At 45.6% G+C, this 20,243-nt stretch overlaps 1 protein-coding gene across 4 annotated transcripts in view; it reads left to right on the forward strand.

Annotated features, from left to right (window-relative positions):
* The window catches only part of EPHA6 (EPH receptor A6), an 872,804-nt gene extending 852,804 nt beyond the window's left edge, over positions 1-20,000 (forward strand). For all 4 annotated transcript variants that reach the window (XM_054046132.1, XM_054046149.1, XM_054046139.1 and 1 more), the window contains 3 exons: positions 8,989-9,182; positions 17,559-17,708; positions 19,158-20,000. In XM_054046132.1, coding sequence (XP_053902107.1) covers positions 8,989-9,182; positions 17,559-17,708; positions 19,158-19,272 — 459 coding nt within the window. In that variant the 3' untranslated portion in view covers positions 19,273-20,000. The remainder of the gene's footprint in view (positions 1-8,988; positions 9,183-17,558; positions 17,709-19,157) is intronic.
* The last annotated feature ends 243 nt before the right edge of the window (positions 20,001-20,243 follow it).

Here is a 20,243-nt window from a genome sequence, read left to right on the forward strand (position 1 = left end):
CCGGCAACTGCGACCAATGGAAGCTGCAGGGGCAGCATCTACGGACGGGGCAGCGCGCAGAGCTGCCTGGCCGCGCCTCCACATAGGAGCCGGAGAGAGGACATGCTGCTGCTTCTGGGAGCTGCTTGAGGTAAGCGCCACCTGGAGCCTGCACCCCGACCCCTTCCAGCACCCCAACCCCCTGCCCCAGCCCTGATCCCCCTCCCACCCTCCGAACCCCTTGGTCCCACCTTCCTGCACCCCAGAGCCCGCACCACTAGCTGGAGCCCTCACCCCCCCCCACCTGCACCCTTGCCCCAGCCCGGAACCCCCTCTTGCACGCTGAACTCCTCATTTCTGGCCCCACCCCAGAGTCCACACCCCAACTCCCAATTTTGTGAGCATTTATGGCCCGCCATACAATTTCCACCCCCAGATGTGGCCCTCGGGCCAAAAAGTTTGCCCACCCCTGCCTTAGATGTTTTACCTTACCAAGATTGGCCTTCTGTTCTCAGCTATATGTATGCCTAATCCCTCTTGTTCAGAAGCAGGGAGAGTGGGTGGCAGGGACTCTATAGAGTTCTAGGCCTGCCTTTGACACTTGCCTCCTACTGTATAGTTTGGCAAACTTGCATCATCTCTTTGCCCCAGGTTCTTTATCTGTAAAATGGGGATAATAATACTTGCCTTACAGGGGTATTATGAATATTAATCAGTTAATGTTCATATAGTGCTTTGAAGATAAAAAGCCATATATGCTATTAATAATAGAATTGTTAATAATTATTTCAACAGTAGTCTACATCTCTACGTATACTGAAATTTTCCTTTTGAACAAGAGAATAAAATTAATGGACCTTGACTCCCTACCAAAGAAATTATAAAATGTAATGGGTCAAAGAAAATATAAATGTCAATTAAATCCTTTTAAAAATAATGTCTTTCAGAAAAACCTCATCAGCTTTGTATTGGCATGACTGTTGAATGTTTTATGCCTAATAAAAGGTGTGGAACATTTACTTTTGACCTAGAAAGTAAAAACACCATTCAGAAACACATCATTTGCAACAAGTACAGTAATATATTAGGCTGATATCTGTTTTTCTGAGCAGCTAAAGATTGCAGCTTCAGTCACGGGTATCCATTAAAATCTACCTACTATTATAGTAAGTAACTAAGTTTTCTGTAGCTACTTCTGATAGACCTCTATTTCTTCCTGCTTTTTAGAATAGAAGCCACGCAATTGCAATCATTTTTGATTCATTGCATTAGGTGATACTTAACATTTCTTGTTAAACTTTTGGGATGGGTGACATCCAAGACTGGCATAAAGTCAACTGGCCTCCGAGTCCTAGGAAACATTTTGTGAGGCTGTATCCTTCCTCTGGCAGGATTCTCCCTCTTTATAAAGGACCTGGCAATGGGGCTTCCCATGCCAGCAAGACCTCCTTTATGAAAAAGTTACTCACAGAGCTTCTTTGTTCTTCTATCCACTTAGTAGTTTCCTTTCCTTCCTACAGTTATCAATAGTTATCAATTCCTCACGTGTGGTGTGTATTATAGCTGCCTGTCTCTATATACAGAGAGATTTGAACACCTACATATGTATATAGATACAGAGGGTGAGGAGTGTGGTAAAAAGGCTTTATCAGCCTGAGTTTGGGTTGGCCATATTACCTAATGAGAAAACTGTGTTTGATAATGAAATGGTTGTTGTGGAAAAATACATGTTTATTGCTCAGAATGAAAGGATTCTGATGACTCTGTTGCTGCGGAAGACATAAATAATCCACTATTGTGGTAATTTCAGTTGCTGACATTTTCTCCTCTATGGACAGAGCTTTTTCTCCTGAAAATAAGCATGGAAGGCAGAAATTTCAAGAAGATTTCCATTTGGGCTAACTCCTGGAAATGATCTAGTGTTTATCCCATTGAGAGGAAGGATAGCAGCATGAATTAGGGGGGCAGGGACTCTTACTCACATGGAACCTGAGGACCTGCAAGAAATCTGAGGCCAAAATCTGCAATTTCCAGGACACTTGTAACACGTTTGTCCCTCTGCACACGCTCTCCTGGTTCATACCCCAGGCAGCGCAGCCAGCTCCGCCATTAGTCTCTGATCTATCCGTGCACATTACACCCAAGCATGTAGGAAGTGGAAGAAGCTACAGATTGGAAGATCTCTGTGGCAAATTATGCTAACTTGTGAGTAAAGCATATCAACTAGTGCTATTGCTGAGTGGTTCAAAACTTCCCCCACCGCAATCCCAATTGCCCATACAGCTCTAAACACGTGTTGTTTATGCACAGTAGGTTTCTGCCAGTGTATAGGAGGGCAATGCTCTGTTGCTCAGCTCTTCTTTCTAAAAATTCAGGCCCAGTTGAGTGCAGTTACCATGCTCTTTCTTCCCTCTGCACCACAAGGTGAATGTAGCTTCATTACTGTTATTAGCATAGTTCCTGCAGCATAAACAGAATTCAGAAAGAGCGCAAGCTAGAGTCCCATGCTAATAGGATTGAAAATACAGAAGCTACAGTTGTAAAGCATTGCTTCATTGTAAATAATGTAATGTGCACTCTGCCTGCTGTATTGATTATATGTGCAATGCAGACATGTATGTGTATGTATAATTATACTAAAATATATAAAATGTCACTTTAATGCAGAGTGCATGCTTTCAACAGGTATATTTCTCACAAACGCCAATATATTATTGTAAATATTGTGATTTACTTTTCAGTGGACATTGTATATGGGTTGTTGTCCTTGGAACAGCTGCTGCTTTCCCTCTATGTGCAAAGAAGCATAACTACATCATTCTCTTCTTTCAACAGCTCCACGGGCTCCCTTTTCATTTCAGGATCTAGTAAACATTCCAGTCTGTTTTTAAACCTTTCATGAACTCACTCCAGCTGACCTCTCACAGAACTTGTCTGCTTCTGCTTTCCTTCCTGCTCTCTCCACTTGTGTAGCACTGGCCTGTTTGTCACTTTCAGCCATCTCACAGAGTTACTAAACAAAGCCATCTCCTCTTCAGCTCCCCCTAAATGGAACAGTTTCCCTATATCTGATCTGTCCATTTCTTTTCAAACCTCAGTTCAAAACATATCTTCCCACCCCTGCCAATCCTTGCAGTATCACTTTCCTGGTATTTTTATCTAACACTGTAATTTCATATATATATATATATATATATTGTATATATTGTGACAGACCCAGACCAGTGGAGTACGGGAGTCTGGTAGAGGGCAAATATACTGGTCACTGGATGAATAGTTTTCTGTTCCCTGAGTGACCAGAGCAGGGGCTGCACTAGAGTAAACAGGAACCTGCTAGAACCAGTTAAGGCAGGCGTGCTAATTAGGACACCTGAAGCCAATTAAGAAGAAGCTGCTAGAATCAATTAAGGCAGGCTAATCAGGGCACCTGGGTTTTAAAAAGGAGCTCACTTCAGTTTGTGGTGCGAGTGTGAGGACCTGGGAGCAGGAGGCGCAAGGAGCTGAGAGTGAGTGCTGCTGGAGGACTGAGGAGCACAAGCGTTATCAGACACCAGGAGGAAGGTCCTGTGGTGAGAATAAGGAAGGTGTTTGGAGGAGGCCATGGGGAAGTAGCCCAGGGAGTTGTAGCTGTCATGCAGCTGTTACAGGAGGCACTATAGACAGCTGCAGTCCACAGAGCCCTGGGCTGGAACCCAGAGTAGAGGGCGGGCCTGGGTTCCCCCCAAACCTACCAATTGTCCTGGACTGTGGGTTCTTCCAGAGGGGAAGGTCTCTGGGCTGTTCCCCAACCCACGTGGTGAATCTCTGAGGCAAGAAAATCCGCCAATAAGCGCAGGACCCACCAAGATAGAGGAGGAACTTTGTCACACTGGTGTCAGGAGTGGGATCTTGGGGTGCACAGCACGGCGGAAGAAGGAGGGTGATTAAAAAAAAAAAGGGGAGAAGGTTCATTTTTTTTCACCACAATGGATGACGTAGTGTGGGCACTGATACAAGCTACGTGGCCCAGCAGGAGGCTACCCGTGTCCAGTCAGCTGGCCAACAGGAGACAGTGTGGCTGCAGCAAGAGACTAATCGCCTGCTGATGGACCAGGCTTCTCAAGACCGAGCTACGTTGCGGGAACTGGTAAACCAGGTAAAGTCCCTTACAGAGCTGAATCGCGGCCATGATGGGACGCGGCTCATACGGGCCAGCCATTGGCTGCAGAAAATGACACGGGAGGATGATGTAAAGGCATACCTTCTGGCCTTTGAGAAGACAGCCCTACAGGAGGCCTGGCCTCGAGATCAGTGGTCTGGCATCCTTGCCCCATTCCTGTGTGGGGAGGCCCAGAAGGCCTACCATGATCTGCCTGAAGAGGCTGCGGCAGACTACCCCTAGCTGAAAGCAGAGATCCTGGCCAGATCTGGGGTAATGACAGCAGTGCGGGCCCAGCAGTATCACGGTTGGAGGTACCAGGAAGACAAAACCCCACAGTCCCAATTGTATCACCTCATCCATCTCGCACGAAAGTGGTTGCAAACAGAGTCCCGGAGTCCGGAAGAGATACTAGCAGTTCTGGTCATTGACCGATACATGAGGGGACTACCACCAGACCTTCGTGCCTGGGTAAGCCAGAACGAACCCTCCACCTATGACGAGGTTGTCGCCCTGGTAGAGAGGCGAAGGACAGCGAGGGAGCTGACCCGATCAGTTAAGGAAGAGGCACCCCGGGTTAAACTAGCAGCACCAATCCCTAAAGTTCGGGTGACTGGGCCACCAGGAGGGCCCAGGTGGAAAAAGAGAGAGGCTGAAGGCCCATCAGAGGCCACAAAGAGTCGGAGCACTGAGGGAGAAGAGGATCGTGATGTTAGACTGCCCAAACCAAAAGACCGGGGAACGCCTAGGGCTCCATACAGATGTTATGCCTGCGGGGAGTGGGGACACATAGCTGCACAGTGTCCCAATGTTGAGGAGCCTATGCAGTGTAACCTGGAGAACTGGGCAGATCCATGCTCCCCAATCCACCTTGTGGGGGTCTCACTAACCCCACATATGTATACCAGACCAGTGAAACTAAATGGGGTAGGGAGCACGGCACTGGCTGATTCGGGGAGTGCTATCACGCTTATCTCAGGGAAGCTCGTGAAGCGTAGTCAGCTGCTACAGGCTAAATGTACGGGGATAACATGTGTCCATGGGACAGTTAGTTACTACCCCACCATCCCAGTAAAAATCGAGATCCAAGGGAACACTACTGAGGTAGCAGCAGGTGTAGTCCCTAAACTCCCATACCCAGTGCTCATAGGGACGGACTTCCCAGGGTTTGGAAACGTACTCCCAGTAGGGGGATTGGAGAAAGATGGGGACCCTAAAATTGATGAGGCATCCACAGCAGACTGTCAACCCGCAATCTTCTCCGAAATATCCCCAGATTTGTTCTCCACTCCCAGACAGGGTAGAAAGACAAAAAGGGAAAGAAGGGCAGCTAAGGCCTTGGGAACCCGAATACTGACCCAAAGCCAGAGGGTTGCTCTTGTAGCTAAGCGAACCCGCTTAGCTGAAAAGGAGGCCACGCAGGAGGGAGAAGCACCTGAGTCTGACCCCCACCCTAATGCTTCTGAACCAGTAGAGGCAACAGAGACTGGGCCCCTAGATCTTGGGCAGATTAGCCCCAGGAGAGGAAATTTTGGATGGGACCAGGCAGAAGACCCAAGATATGACAACATTAGGAAGGAGGTGACTGAAATAGATGGGGTCCCCATGGAAGGAAAAACCCAGGGACCAGGACCCTACTTCATAATGAAGAAGGATCTCTTATACCGGGTTACACCAGTACAGCGGCAGAAGGTACATCAGATCCTAGTACCTCAAAAACACCAGAACGCTGTATTAAGTCATGCTCATAGTCATTTTGGGGGGGGGCATTTGGGGGTAGAGAAGACCCTGGCACGAGTCCTACGACGGTTCTTCTGGCCCGGAGTACATGAAGAAGTGCGGAGGTACTGTGCCTCCTGCCCGGAGTGTCAGCTACACAGTCCCCGTCCCCACTTGAGGGCACCTTTAGTACTCCTTCCCATCATAGAGATCCCCTTTGAGCGAATAGCCATGGAACTAGTGGGACCCCTGGAGAAGACGGCTCGGGGCCACCAATATATACTTGTTGTTTTGGACTATGCTACTCGCTACCCAGAAGCCGTCCCCCTGCGGAACACGGCCTCTAAAACTATAGCCAAAGAGCTGGTGGGGATCTTTGCCCGAATGGGGCTACCGAAGGACATATTAACCGACCAAGGAACCCCATTTATATCTAAGTTAATGAAGGACCTCTGTACGCTGCTCCATATACATACCCTGAGAACTTCGGTCTACCATCCGCAGACTGATGGGTTGGTAGAAAGGTTTAACCGAACCCTCAAGGCTATGATAAGGAAGGTGGTAAGTCAAGATGGGAAGGATTGGGAGACCCTACTACCCTACCTAATGTTCACTATCCGGGAGGTATCACAGGCCTCAACTGGGTTTTCCCCCTTCGAGTTATTATACGAGCGTCACCCCCGTGGCATACTAGATATCACCAAAGAGATCTGGGAAGAGGAACTCAATGAGGGGAGAAATATAATAGAGCATGTAATAGAGATGCGAGACTGGATAGCCCGGGTTACCCCTATTGTACGGGAACATTCGGAGAAGGCCCAGGAGGCCCAGCGAACCCATTACAATCGCCAGGCAAAAGTGTGACAGTTCCAACCAGGGGATCAGGTTATGGTGTTGGTACCCATGGTAGAAAGCAAGCTTCTGGCCCAATGGCAGGGGCCCTATGAGGTGGTTGAACCCGTGGGGGAAGTAACCTACAAGGTGCGGCAGCCAGGATGCAGAAAACAAGAACAGATTTATCACGTTAACCTTCTGAAACCCTGGCATGCACAAGAGGCATGCACAACTGTCCAAAAAGACCTAACCCAGGAAAACAAGCCTTCCAAATAGGTGAGAGCGTCTCCCAATTTAACACCAGACCAGAAGAATGAGGTGTCTGAGATGATCTTCCGGAACCGAGATGTGTTCTCGACAAAACCGGGTCGAACAACCAAGACATATCACCACATCGTCACAAACCCTGGGGCCAGAATAACAATGAGGCCCTATCGGGTGCCAGCGGCAAAAAGAGAGGAAATAAAAGCAGAAATAAAAAAAAATGCTGGAGTTGGGGATCATCGAAGAGTCCCACAGTCAGTGGTCCAGCCCAATCGTGCTGGTGCCCAAACCTGATGGCACCACAACATTTTGCAACGACTTCCGGCGAATAAACAAAGTATCCCAGTTCGACGCGTACCCCATACCTCACATAGATGAGTTAGTGGACCGTCTGGGTAATGCCCGGTACTTGACTACCCTAGACTTGACAAAGGGGTACTGGCAGATTCCCCTTGCAGAAGACACAAAGGAAAAGACTGTGTTCTCTACACCAGAGGGTCTTTTTCAATATACTGTCCTCCCTTTTGGACTACATGGGGCCCCAGCTACCTTCCAGTGCCTCATGGACAAGCTATTATGCCCGCATAACAGTTATGCTGCTGCCTAGTTGGACGATGTGGTCATTCATACCCCAGACTAGGAAACCCACCTGGAGAAGGTGGAGGCAGTCCTCGATACCTTCAGGTGAGCTGGCCTTACAGCAAATGTCTGGTAGATGGCAAATATACTGGTCACTGGATGAGTAGTTTTCTGTTCCCTGAGTGACCAGAGCAGGGGCTGCACTAGAGTAATCAGGAACCTGCTAGAACCAGTTAAGACAGACAGGCTAATTAGGACACCTGGAGCCAATTAAGAAGAAGCTGCTAGAATCAATTAAGGTAGGCTAATCAGGGCACCTGGGTTTTTAAAAAGGAGCTCACTTCAGTTTGTGGTGCGAGTGTGAGGAGCTGGGAGCAAGAGGTGCAAGGAGCTTAGAGGGTGTGCTGCTGGAGGACTGAGCAGCACAAGCGTTATCAGACACCAGGAGGAAGGTCCTGTGGTGAGAATAAGGAAGGTGTTTGGAGGAGGCCATGGGGAAGTAGCCCAGGGAGTTGTAGCTGTCATGCAGCTGTTACAGGAGGCACTATAGACAGCTGCAGTCCACAGAGCCCTGGGCTGGAACCCAGAGTAGAGGGCGGGCCCAGATTCCCCCCAAACCTCCCTATTGACCTGGACTGTGGGTTCTTCCAGAGGGGAAGGTCTCTGGGCTGTTCCCCAACCCACATGGTGAATCTCTGAGGCAAGAAAATCCACCAATAAGCGCAGGACCCACCAAGATAGAGGAGGAACTTTGTCACTATATATATATATATATATATATATATAAATACACCCACCCACCCCCCTAAAGTATTGTAAGATGCAGTTTTTATGAAAAATGCTGTACAAGACAAAGTTGCATTATGCGGTATTGCAAAATGCCTTTCATTGTCTGGATCAGTCATACTCAGTCCTGAAGAGCAGGAGAACCACTTTGTCATCAAATGAAGTTACTGGGGGCCAGACATTGCACTGTGGTATTTGCACTGTGACAATCTCATTACAGCATGACATTGGCATGTATTAATGCAATGTCACAATGCAAATATCAGAGCACATTCATATGGGATTATTTTGTTGGCTTCCTGACTTCAGGTTGCTGAAGAGAAAAAGGATGTTTCTTAGTTCTCTCCTCTTCTCCTCCTTCACAGTCATTTAATAGAAAGGTTAATAATAATAATAGAATAAATAGTAGAAATAGTTAAAAATAATAGAATGAGACACACTTTTGTGACTAATGCTTTGAGACTAATACTTTGCTGGCTCTGTCTGAGACTGAAAGTGTAGTGTAAAGAACACTAGTCAAAATCTTGGCCTTCACCCCATCTGCATGCGAGGATCTCAGAGCTGCATACAATGCTAGACCATGAGGGTGTCTTAGTCTTCATTTATCATTGGTCTGCATTCCTAGTTTGATATTGTCCTTATGTGTGTTAATATGATGCTCTGTAATCACCCCTATTGTCTTTGTTTAGGTTATACTGTCTATAGAAGAAGGTTACAGGCTTCCGGCTCCTATGGGCTGCCCAGCTTCTCTCCACCAACTTATGCTTCACTGCTGGCAAAAAGAGAGAAACCACCGGCCGAAGTTTACTGACATTGTCAGTTTCCTAGACAAATTGATCCGCAACCCCAGCTCCCTTCATACCCTAGTGGAGGATGTACTTGTGTAAGACTCACTTCATGCTCTTTCCTCATACAATCATGGCTGCCATCAGATAACATAGTGGATTATGTAGGGACGGGATATCCTGACACAACTCTGAGCTCAGCTAGCTCTTAGCTGTTAAGTGTTGTGTGTTTAAAATCATTCTGAGCCTCTTATAAAGTGTATTTTATTATCAAATGAAACTGGTGAAATTGCAAACAAAAGGACTTTTTTTTCTCAAGCACATTGATAGCCATTTATCTTTTTTGGTCCAGAATTTTCATCTATCTCTTTTGTTTGTTCTCTTTCAGTCTTTGATCTTCATGAGTCTCCTCTCTGTTTTTCCACCTTTTGTTTGGTGTTTGTCCTATATTCTTGTTTTCCAAGTTCCCTCTTTAATTTTCTTCTCTCTTTAATGCTCTGTCTCTTCATTTGAAATAGCACAGAGTGCGTGAACAGTTGGTAAACTGCCTTAGAGTATTTTCCTTCTGAATCTATTTATACTCCATACTTGCTAAGTCATGCTCCCCTTACTGGAAGAGGGATATTAGTACAGCAAATCTATGGCACTCTCATTCCACAACAAATTCCTGGAGGTGCTACCCAAAGCTTCTTCCCTATTCCCAAAGTAATATTATGCACATGAATAAAGCAGATTTTAGGTGTAGAGCTGTTGAAGAAATGACTGGCCACTTTGTAATCATAGTGAGCCAAAGTCATCCTAAGTGTAAACTGAAATCAGTGAATTCATATCAGGGATGAATTTGGCCCCACTCTTATTCATTAAGGGCAAAATTCACTCCAGTGTGAAGGGCCCTCTGAGCCTCTTAATACTTCATACTTAATACTTCCCCTTGGGGAGGCCATGGGGACCTGCACCAGAGTGTGCAAAGAGGCTGGTAGCTAGGGCTAAGGTTGGGGCTGGTGGTTTGCCACAGGTAAGCTTGAGGGGAAAGGCTGTTAGGTAAACCCAGACTAGGTTTAGAGCTGTGGCTGTCTGGCCACCCCAGATTTGTGTGATAGTTGGAGTTGGTTTGTTTCCCCACACTAGAGTCAGAGTTTGGAACAGTTAATGGTGTCTTGCTAAGGCTAGGTTTGGAGTGGTATTTTCCCCTGTAAGTTGCCCCACTGAAATTAGAATATATCTTTCTTTTAAAAGGTACTCCAAAACACTTATAAACTATCATGTGCTTCTTTTAGAAAATATACTTTCAAAGTGATGTTTTTAATGACAAAATACAGATTCTTCAAAGTGTTACAAACACATTTCTGCTATTCAACTTGTGATCTAGTAAATTTTAAAAGGTTTGTTTTAAAATAGTTTCAGATATTGCACCTGTCCCTCAGTCTCCCTGCCCATTTTTGTGGTTTTACTATATTTTTTTCATATTTTATAAAATATTTCCCTGCCCCCCCACCCCACCCCATGTGCTCTGTGAAAGAACCACACAGGCTGGTGAAAATAACAGACAAAATAATTTACAAAGCAATTCTACACAATGTGCTGCCAAATGCATAAAGTCACTGGGAGCTGAGAGCACTCTCCACCCCGTGGGTTAAAGTCCAAAGGAAATAACAGGGAAACAACCCAACAGAGAATGTTGTTTTCTCTAATCTCTTAAATTTTACTTGAAACAATACTAGGTTAAAAAATATTGAGACAGAAGTGTGATTGAATTAGCTGGACCTTTTTATTTTTGTTTATTACCATGCATAAAATTCCATGAAAATCAGAGTATAAAATGTAATTCTTATTTGCTCTTTAGGTTAGTACTCCAGCTGCTGCAATCATTGTCTAATAATGTGGCAATAAACAGCTATTCCCTTTTTCATCTATTTTCTATGTAGATAAAGGTAAAAGTTATTACCCAGCATGGTATTAATACTTTTTCATTCTAACTGTGCAATTTTCCCATAATAGCCAAGGTTAAATCTGCTTTTATACCCTCTGCTTTGCTTTGGTGGGTTTCAAAATTATGTCATTATCTTCATCCCAAGAGTTTAAATTCTTCTTCAAGTGCTAGTCCATATGCATATTCCACAGCTGGGGCGTGTTGGGCTGGCGTGCAGGCATTGGAGAATTTTCTGGTCAACAGTACCCACTGGGGTGGCACATGCACCTTTCATCTCTTCGTGCATTCTGTGAGGGTGCAAAGGGTGATACTACCAAGCCACACCTAGTTCCTTCTCTACCACCCACAGGTACATTTTGGAGCAACTCTCTTCAGATTTTCCTCCAATTTGGCTTCTAGTTAGTTAGCCTTGTTATTTTAGTCAGAAAGGTGCAGGTGAACACAGCAGGAAGAGGGACCCTTCTCCACAGTTGCAGGTAGTACAAGCACCATGGCCAACCACGGCAAGTACCTTGGCTTCAAGAACTGCTTGTCCTGAGAGGCAGTTATGCTGCTGAATGACAGACAAATAAGGTGTCAGTTTTGCCTTGGCAAGGGGCACGCACTAGAATGCTGTGAAATCTGCAGGTCCTTCTCGAAGCAGACCTAGAACTCCAGGGAGGCACAACAGAGTTTTCCTCATGAAGCAGGCGATAAGGCCAGACTCTCGCCCTGGATTCCAGGCATCTAGGTCTGCAGGGGACATCGATCATTGAAATTGGCCCTAGCATCAACTTCTCTAAAAGGTATAGGTTGAACTTGGAAGGCGAGCTTTGGAAGGAGGAGAGATAGAGATCTCCCTCCCGTGCACCAACTTCAAAGCCACATAAAATTACCATGCTGTCAGGCTTTAAGGGTGCCCCAAAACTTTGAAAATGTTCTCTGAGCATTGAAGTAAGCACCAGTTGAACAGATCCAATGGGCCAGAGCTTTCCCCGATGCTGTCAAAGCCGTGTTAGCCTCCTCGGTACTGAGGCAGTCAGAACAGTAACCAGATAGTGCGGTACCTGCTACAAGTTGCCTCCAGTACAGGACATCCTGATGCCCTCATCACTGGTCCCAGCGCCCTTACAGCTATTGGAGCTGCAGTCACCCTTGATGCCATCCAGATCCTTGTACCTAGCAGCGTCAATGTTTGTGCCACATCGTCAGGGTCCCCCTACACCCACAGGGTGGGCACCATGTTTCCCAGAGGACTACACTGTCTCATCCTGTAAGCCAGTAGCCTGAATGAGCTCTCTCCTTCCATCAATTGATGCACTGAAGAAAACACCTTAGGAGCAGACCGTATTTTCACACATGTACCTACTGTGCCTAGGAGATCAGCAGACAAATCTGCTCGGCCAAAGTGATTAATTTTGGCAGTTTGGGGGGAAAATTCATGTAAGTCTTGGATGCAAGTGTAATGAAATGTTGCTATTGTTACTGTATGACTAAACAGCAGCAGAACTTTACTTACATTTAGGTTGACTTCCTCAATTAAGTTAAATTATGTGGTAATGTGAGGTAGTGATACAAATTCAAGTGAAGGTCAGAGGGGCTGGGGACAGGTGTTCCAACCTGGTGATATGGAATCTATTTAAAGAATCCTAGATGCATTTGACCAGCCCCCTCCAATGTTTAAAGACAGAGCTGATTAGACTCAATTGAGAGTCCTTCTTTCTGCTCAGTGATCACTAGAGCTGCAGTCACCGATAAGTGGTCTAGGGGGCTGAGCCTAAGACCTGGTTTGGGGACAGCATTGTGCTGAAAGACAGTGCAGAGGAGGCAGCAGCAGTGAGGTTCCCCACTACCCAGTGAAATCACTAAGAGCTGAAATCACTAAGGGTTGGGCTAGCTGGTGGAACCTCAGAACACGGCATCACAGATAAAGGCAGAGGCAGCAGTGTTGGCGGCAAGAAGCAGTAATAATAACAGTGAACAGATGGAGTGGTAACATAGCAGCAGTGGCAGAGGCATCACTCAACCCTCCCCCTTCAGAGGCAAGAGGTGAACCCACCTGAATGCACTCCTGGACTCTGAGACTTCACTGACTTCAGACAATACACCCCAAGTGGGGTGCAGTGGAGGGAAAGGAAGAGTGGTGTGTTATTGGACTGTTACACCACAAGGTGAGAAACTGAGGGGAAGACTACTGCCCAAGATAGTGTGAGGTGGGTGTTTACTTAATTGTCTGCATACTTTTTGAATCATTGTTTCTCAAATTAATGTTGTGTTCCTTCTACTCTTAATAAAAGTTTTATTTTGTTACACACAGACTCATTGATTGCAAATGGGGAAATATTGTCTATTAGAGGCACCCGGATGGTAGTTAGTTTTCCCAGATTTCTGGGTTGGGGCTTGAGCTGGTTCTGCTTTGTAATGTTAAGAGGAACCCCTAGATATTGAATTCAGCCTCGTAATAACAGTGGCCAACAAGAGAACCTGCCAAGGCCAACAGAAGTTGACACCCAAGGATAAGGAGGCGAAGCACCTTGGCCTGCTGGGTCAGAAATCTTGGTCCACCTCAAGCCTCCAGATGAAGATATCAAACTACCAGGCAGTCCTGGCAAAATATGACCATGTCAACTACTGTGCTTTGCAACATTTTATCAGTAGGCTGCTACAAGACTGCCAGAATGACTTCAAACTGTTCTTGCAGAAAGATATTTGGTTGCCTGGACCATTCTGCATGTGGCCTTGGATGTGGCAGACATGGCCTCCAGGTCAATGGTAACAGCGATCATGATGTGCTGCTCTTAGTGGGTCACCTTGGCAGATATACCTAAGGAATTACAAACAAGCATTGAAGATCTGTCATTCAAGGGCTGCTTACTCATCCATGATAAGTCTGACGAGACTGTGACTGGGGTGCACCAACCCCGCGCCTGGTGAGGCGAAGGTTAAAGAGCTGCTCTGGGCCCAAGATGCCACACCCCCTCACCTCTGCTGGGCGTGCTCCCAGTGGAGGGAGCATTTAAAAGGGAGTGACTCAGCTCAGTCTGGGCTGACTGCAGAGGAGAGCAGTTGGGTGCAGCTGCTGGGAAGCTGCCAGGGCTCCATACCGCTAGGACCAAGCCTCATAGCCCAGCCATGGGAAGCCTGTTGACCACAGACATTGAGGGTGACGACACTCTGGGGCTCATGGAAGAGACTCTCTGGAGACACATCAGAAGGGAACACAGGAGGAACCCCAAGTCACCCGTGATGACATTGGAGGGACTGGAACAAGGGTAGGAAGTGACCCAAGGAGCATGCTTAGGGGTATCAGACCCTGAGCCTTGTGACAGGCCTGTTTCAAAGGGCCCTGGGTTGGAACCCAGTGGAGGAGGATGGGCCCTGGGTCCTCCTCCCCCGCCCCCCGACCAGTGGGCTACCCTGAACTATTGTGACTAGGTAAAGCGGCCTTTGGACTCTCACCATTGGGCAACACTACCACAAGCTGTAACTGCCAGGGAAATCGACCCTTAGACTCTTGCCACTACCCTGAGCTATTGCCGCTAGGCAAAGCAACCTTGGATTCTCACTATTAAGCACTGCACCCTGGAATATTGTCATTAGGCGGTACTGCCAGCCTATATAGCACACCGCCAACCCTCTGACAAAGGCAATGAAATCCTTTAAGGACTCAAGGGCTATCCTCAGGTCCTTGGGAATCTATCTCCTGGACTCCATGCAGAGGCACTTCAAGCCCTAGCCTTAGCAGCAGCAACCACCATTTTTCTAGTAGAGGCCAGCAGAGCCTTTGGGTTGCAGGCAGATGTCCTCAAGAAAGAAGCCTGCTAGAGGATCTACCTTGGAACCTCACCGCTCCTCTTTGGTACCAACCAGGCAACAAATTTGACTTAGTGCCCAAGGATAACATACCAAGTGTTCCACAATCTTTGCCTTTCCCTTTTTTTGGCAACGGTTTGGCTTACTTACTTCACACCTAGTCCAGCATCACTTCAGACCACTAGGAACTGGAGGTAGTCCAGAGAGGCTATGCCATCATTTCCTCTCTCTTCCACACAATCATCCTCCCTCCATATTCCTCTTCAGGGACCCCTCCACAAGACCCTGCTTCAGCAAGAGGTGTAGTCCCTCCTTGCTTTGGGCATTGTAGAGGAGGTTCCTTCGTGACAGAGGGGAAGGGGATTCTATTCAAGATACTTCTTCATTCCCAAAGAAACCAGTGGGGCTTTGACCAATATTAGACTCTGTGGCCTGACTACCAACAACAAAAATCTCAAGTTAAAGATGGTCTCCCTCGCGTCAATTATCCCCTCCCTAGATCAGAAAGACTGGTATGTTGCCCTCAAGCTCAAGGATGCGTACTTTCACATTGTGATGGACCCATCACAAAGTCACTTCCTGAATTCTGTGTTCAAGAACAATCATGATACATACTGGGTTTTGCCCTTCGTGCTGTATGTGGTGCCCCAGGTGTTTATGAAGTGTCTAGATGTGGTGGCTGCCTACATCAGAACGATGGCTAGCCATGTGTTCCCATACTTAGACAACTGGTTTTTCAGCAGCCACGCAGAACCTCAGGTCCAGGCCAACATTGGGACTGTTCTCCAACCGTTTGGGCACCTGTACCTCCTGGTTAATGAAAAGAAATCCATGTTAGCACCCACATAGAGGATGGAATTCAGCGAGGCCGTGTTCGATGCAAAGGCAGCCATCGCCTACCTACCACTCAAGTTCCAGATGCTGCACAATCTCTGCTCCCATTTGCAGTCCTGTCTGCTGACACAAGCTAGACTCTGCCTCAGGCTTCTGGATCTTATGGTGACCTGTATGTTCATCAGCCCGTATGCGAGGCTTCACTTCCGGCACCATCAAGCTTGGCTGTCCTCCATCTACAGCCGAAAAAGACACCCATAGACAAGGTACTGCACCTCCCTCTGGGAATTCTCTAATCACTGAGCTGGTGAAAGGACCCAAGCAACATTTGCAGAGGGGTTCTGTATAGTCCCACTTCTCCCTCAAGGACAATGATCACAGATGCCTCTACATTCAGGTGTTCGGGCTCACATGGGTAATCTTATAGCACAAGGCCATGCTCATCAATGTGTAGGAACTCAGGGCTGTATACAGGACATGCATAGCCTTTCTGTCAGTCATTCAAGGTCAAATGATTCTGGTAATGTTGGAAAATACCACTCCAATCTTCTACCTGAACAGGCAGCAGAGGGGGCACTAGATCACAGGCTCTGTGCCAGGTGGCCATCCAAGTGACTCTGCAATAGGACATAGCATCTCCCTGTCAGCGGTCCATCTCCTAGGAGTGGACAATGTGAAGGCAGACGGCCTCAGCAGGCACTTTTGTGACAATCATGAGTGGTGGGAGCACTAAAGGGTGGGTCCTCCAGGACATCTTCCAACAATGCAGGGTCTCTCACTCAGATCTTTTTGCAAAGAGGGAGAAAAAATGTCACCACCTCTGCCCAGGGGAGGAGGAACAGAAATCCAGGGTCTCTTTCAGAAGCCTTTCTCCTCCCACAGACAGAGGGACTCTTCTATGCATTCCTTCTCTTTCCCCTGCTCCCCAGGGTACTTTGGAAAGTGGGAGAAGGCAATCCTCATAGCCCCAGCCTGGCTGAGACAGATATTGGACTTCTGCAACCTCTCCATAGCCCTGCCAATCACTCTTCCCCTGATTCCCAGCCTCCTGGGATGTGGCAGGGTGGCTTTGAGGAGCAAACAAGGAGAAGAAGGGCACATGCACTACCACAGTGAGTACTGCTGACTAGAAAACTGTCACATGCATGCACACTGGATTTGCACTCACCCACTGTGGAATATGTCAGACTACACATCTCAAAGAACATCAGTTACTGTAAAAGTAAGTAACCTCTTTTTCTGCAGAGAGATACTCTATTGAAAATTATAATAATGTGGATAGGTCCATTTCTGAGCTTCTTGTGCATATAAAACTCTTGTGAAGTTCCAATGATTTCCTTAATAGTAGAGTAAAAAGAAATTTTGGATGCTAAAATATAACTGACAAATTTTAGAGAATGGGCCAGAATCAAGGTGCTAGATCTGAAACTTTGGAGAACTTCAGTTCAGAATCTGAACTTTGCAGCATGAGCTCATCTTATTTCTTTCTAGTGTTGCTAGACTTAGGTTATGTCTATATTTACAGTGTTGCAGCAGCGCGGCTGTATTGTATGTAACCAATAAAGCTGTGCTGCTGCAGCACATCTGGTGAAGACGCTCTATGCTGACAGAAGAGAGCTCTTCCATTGGCATAAAAAAAACACCTCCACATGCGGCATAAGCTATATTAGCGGGAGAAGCTCTCCCGCTGATATAGTGCTGTGCACACGAACGCTTATGTTGGTGTAACTTATGTCACTCAGGGGGTGGAATATATACACCAGTGAACGACATAAGTTTTGCCAATATAGGTTATAGTGTAGACATAGCCCTAGTCTAATCAACTTTTTAGTACAAAAATATCTCTACAAAAGTAAACAAGGCTTTATATTTTTATACTTATTACTTCTTTACAAGCTTTTACATTTTGTTTTTGTAGAATGCCAGATTCACCTGGTGAAGTTCCCGAATATCCTTTGTTTGTTTCAGTCATTGATTGGCTAGAGTCAATAAAAATGGGTCAGTATAAAAATAACTTCATGGCAGCGGGTTTCACAACTTTGGATGTGGTTTCAAGAATGAGTATTGAGTAAGTATGTAAACTATTATCAGTACAGTGGGTAAACTGCAATTGCTTAGATTAACTGATAGAGCCTAAGTCCTAAGATGTATGGAACAAAAGTATATTTTCACTTTGCTAGTACAGTTAATAAAAGGAAAAATAGACTTTCAACCAAAATATGGCAAGGAAAGATGATGTGGTGATTAAGAGACTCAGTAGACCTGGTTTCAATTCCTCACTCCGCCGCATACTTTTTGTGTAACCACATGAAATCAGTGGGACTATTTGTATGCATAAGTGTGTTGGCTCGGGGGCTTGAACTGCTCCCATTGAACCAATGGTAAAATGATCTTTGCTGTATACAAGATCAGGTCCAGGTTGTGTACACTAATCATATCTGTTCTGTGTTGTGTGCAGTCCCAAGCACACTTTTGGAACTCAGTTCTTGATCCTGCTCCATTGAAGTTTTATTATTGATTTCAATGGGAGCAGGAGCAGAATAATGATGACTGTTGCTATTGGTATCTAATTTGACATTTTACCATACATTGTGGCACATTTTGAATGTGAAGGGAGCTATATAATACTAAATTTGATAATACTGGTTTTCTGAAAGTTGTATTGTACTTCATATTTTTTAAAAAAATGCTGTTCTTGCCTCAGAGGATTGGTGTGAGCCACATAAATTACTCTTTTGTCCTAATGTTTAATATTTGGTTCAGCCAATTCAGAGCTTGTCTATTGTGTGGGGTTTTTATCGTGTGAAGATTTGTCACCAGATCATAATTAACTTTACTGCAGTTTTTAATCATTAGCATCCACTAGCTCTTTCCATTTGTTATTAAAGGGTCAAATACTGCCCTCGTCATCCACAGACGGTACTCAACGCAGTTAAATTGTTGGGAGGTTCTACAGTGAAGGAGCTGGATGCTTCATAGTGTTTCCTTTGCATCAGCCTGTTGTAGAAGTAGGTGAGGCAAAGGTGGACTGGGAGATAAGCATGGGCAGATCTACAAATTGTTGGTCTTATCCCTGCCCCTCCCGCAAGCAGCAGAAGTGCTGCAGCAGCTGCAATAGTGAACACGAAGTGGTTCTGCTTGCCTCTACAGCATGGGTGGGAGGATTGCTTCCCTCCTCCCACCCTTTGGAGGTCCCTTTTCTCTGCTTGCTTCTCAGGCTTGTATCTAGGGGCTGGGAGAAAGATTTTGACCTCTAACGATACAGCAAAAAAGCTATGTCCTAGCTATGAGATGTGATTTTTTTTTCTAAATGGTTGTCTATACAAATAAAGAATAGGTGGGTGCACCTTTGAATGCCTGCAAATTTAGGGCATTTTTGCATATTCAAATCAAGACATTGAATAGTTCTGATTAAGAACTACATTAGGTGCTGAACAATATGTGGAAGCAATCAGAATTCTTTCTGTGTGGCTGTACATGCATCCAAGATGAATTTTAACCTTTCTTTATCTTACAGTGACATTAGGAGAATTGGAGTTGTACTCATTGGACACCAGAGACGAATAGTGAGCAGTTTACAGACTTTGCGATTACACATGATGCACATACAGGAGAAAGGATTTCATGTATGAAAGTACTAGAAGCAACTTTGTTTTGTGCCTCAGCATTTCTAAAATGGAAGATATTCTCATTCCTCCCTTATGTTCCTCCCAACTTCAAGAACTGCAGTCTCCCGTTCAGACTATAAACACGTACTTTTATGTTAATGCTTCCAATGTGGAATTTTTAATCACACTGCATAGTTCCTCTGTCAGTTACCTGCCAATACAATCCTGGCGCACTGCAAAACTGTTGCTACACACTGGTGAATAACTCAGCATGGATGTGTAACTTTGTATAACAGTATTTGGGAAACTTTCATGGACTTCTTTGAAAGTAATAGCCTATTTGGCCTGGTGTGGCTTCCTTATTGATGTATTTAGAGTTTGATGGTAGATCAAAAAGTAATTGACTTTTTTCATGTTTTGTGATCATGTAGCTTCCAATATCAAATGTGCAATCAGAAAAAAAAGGTTGACATAAATATTTATTTTATCTCTTAACTAAATCCAAATGTATGGGTCATATTGTTACCTTAACTTTGTAATAGTTTAAATGCTGGTAAGCTGGTGCCTGAAAATGTTAGAATTCTTTGCAGAAATGACCAGTGATTTCATGTAGTGAATTCTCATTATGTGTGACTAACTGGGGTGTGGATTAGAAAGAACTGAACTTTAAATCTTCCTGAGCCCTGGGCTTAAATTTATTTGTATAAGCATCTGACATTATTTTATCCATTATAGAGCTGGTTGCAAAATTGGTTCATTATTCGAATTTTTCACCATTTTTCGTCCTTTTTTTATATACTAAATATCTGCCTCTACCACATGGTGAGTAACCCTTGGAAAGGCTGTTGTAACAATTCTCAAGCCACACAGAATATTCAGTTGTCAGCTATACTGCACACTGCAGTCACATAGACTTTACAGAGCTTTCTGCGCCAAAGCCTCTACCACTGCAGCTAACGGAGAATCTCCATTAGGTTAGTAGTTTTAGGGCTTAT

The sequence above is a fragment of the Malaclemys terrapin genome, chromosome 1 (assembly GCF_027887155.1).
Source record: "Malaclemys terrapin pileata isolate rMalTer1 chromosome 1, rMalTer1.hap1, whole genome shotgun sequence".
Classification (NCBI taxonomy): domain Eukaryota; kingdom Metazoa; phylum Chordata; order Testudines; family Emydidae; genus Malaclemys; species Malaclemys terrapin.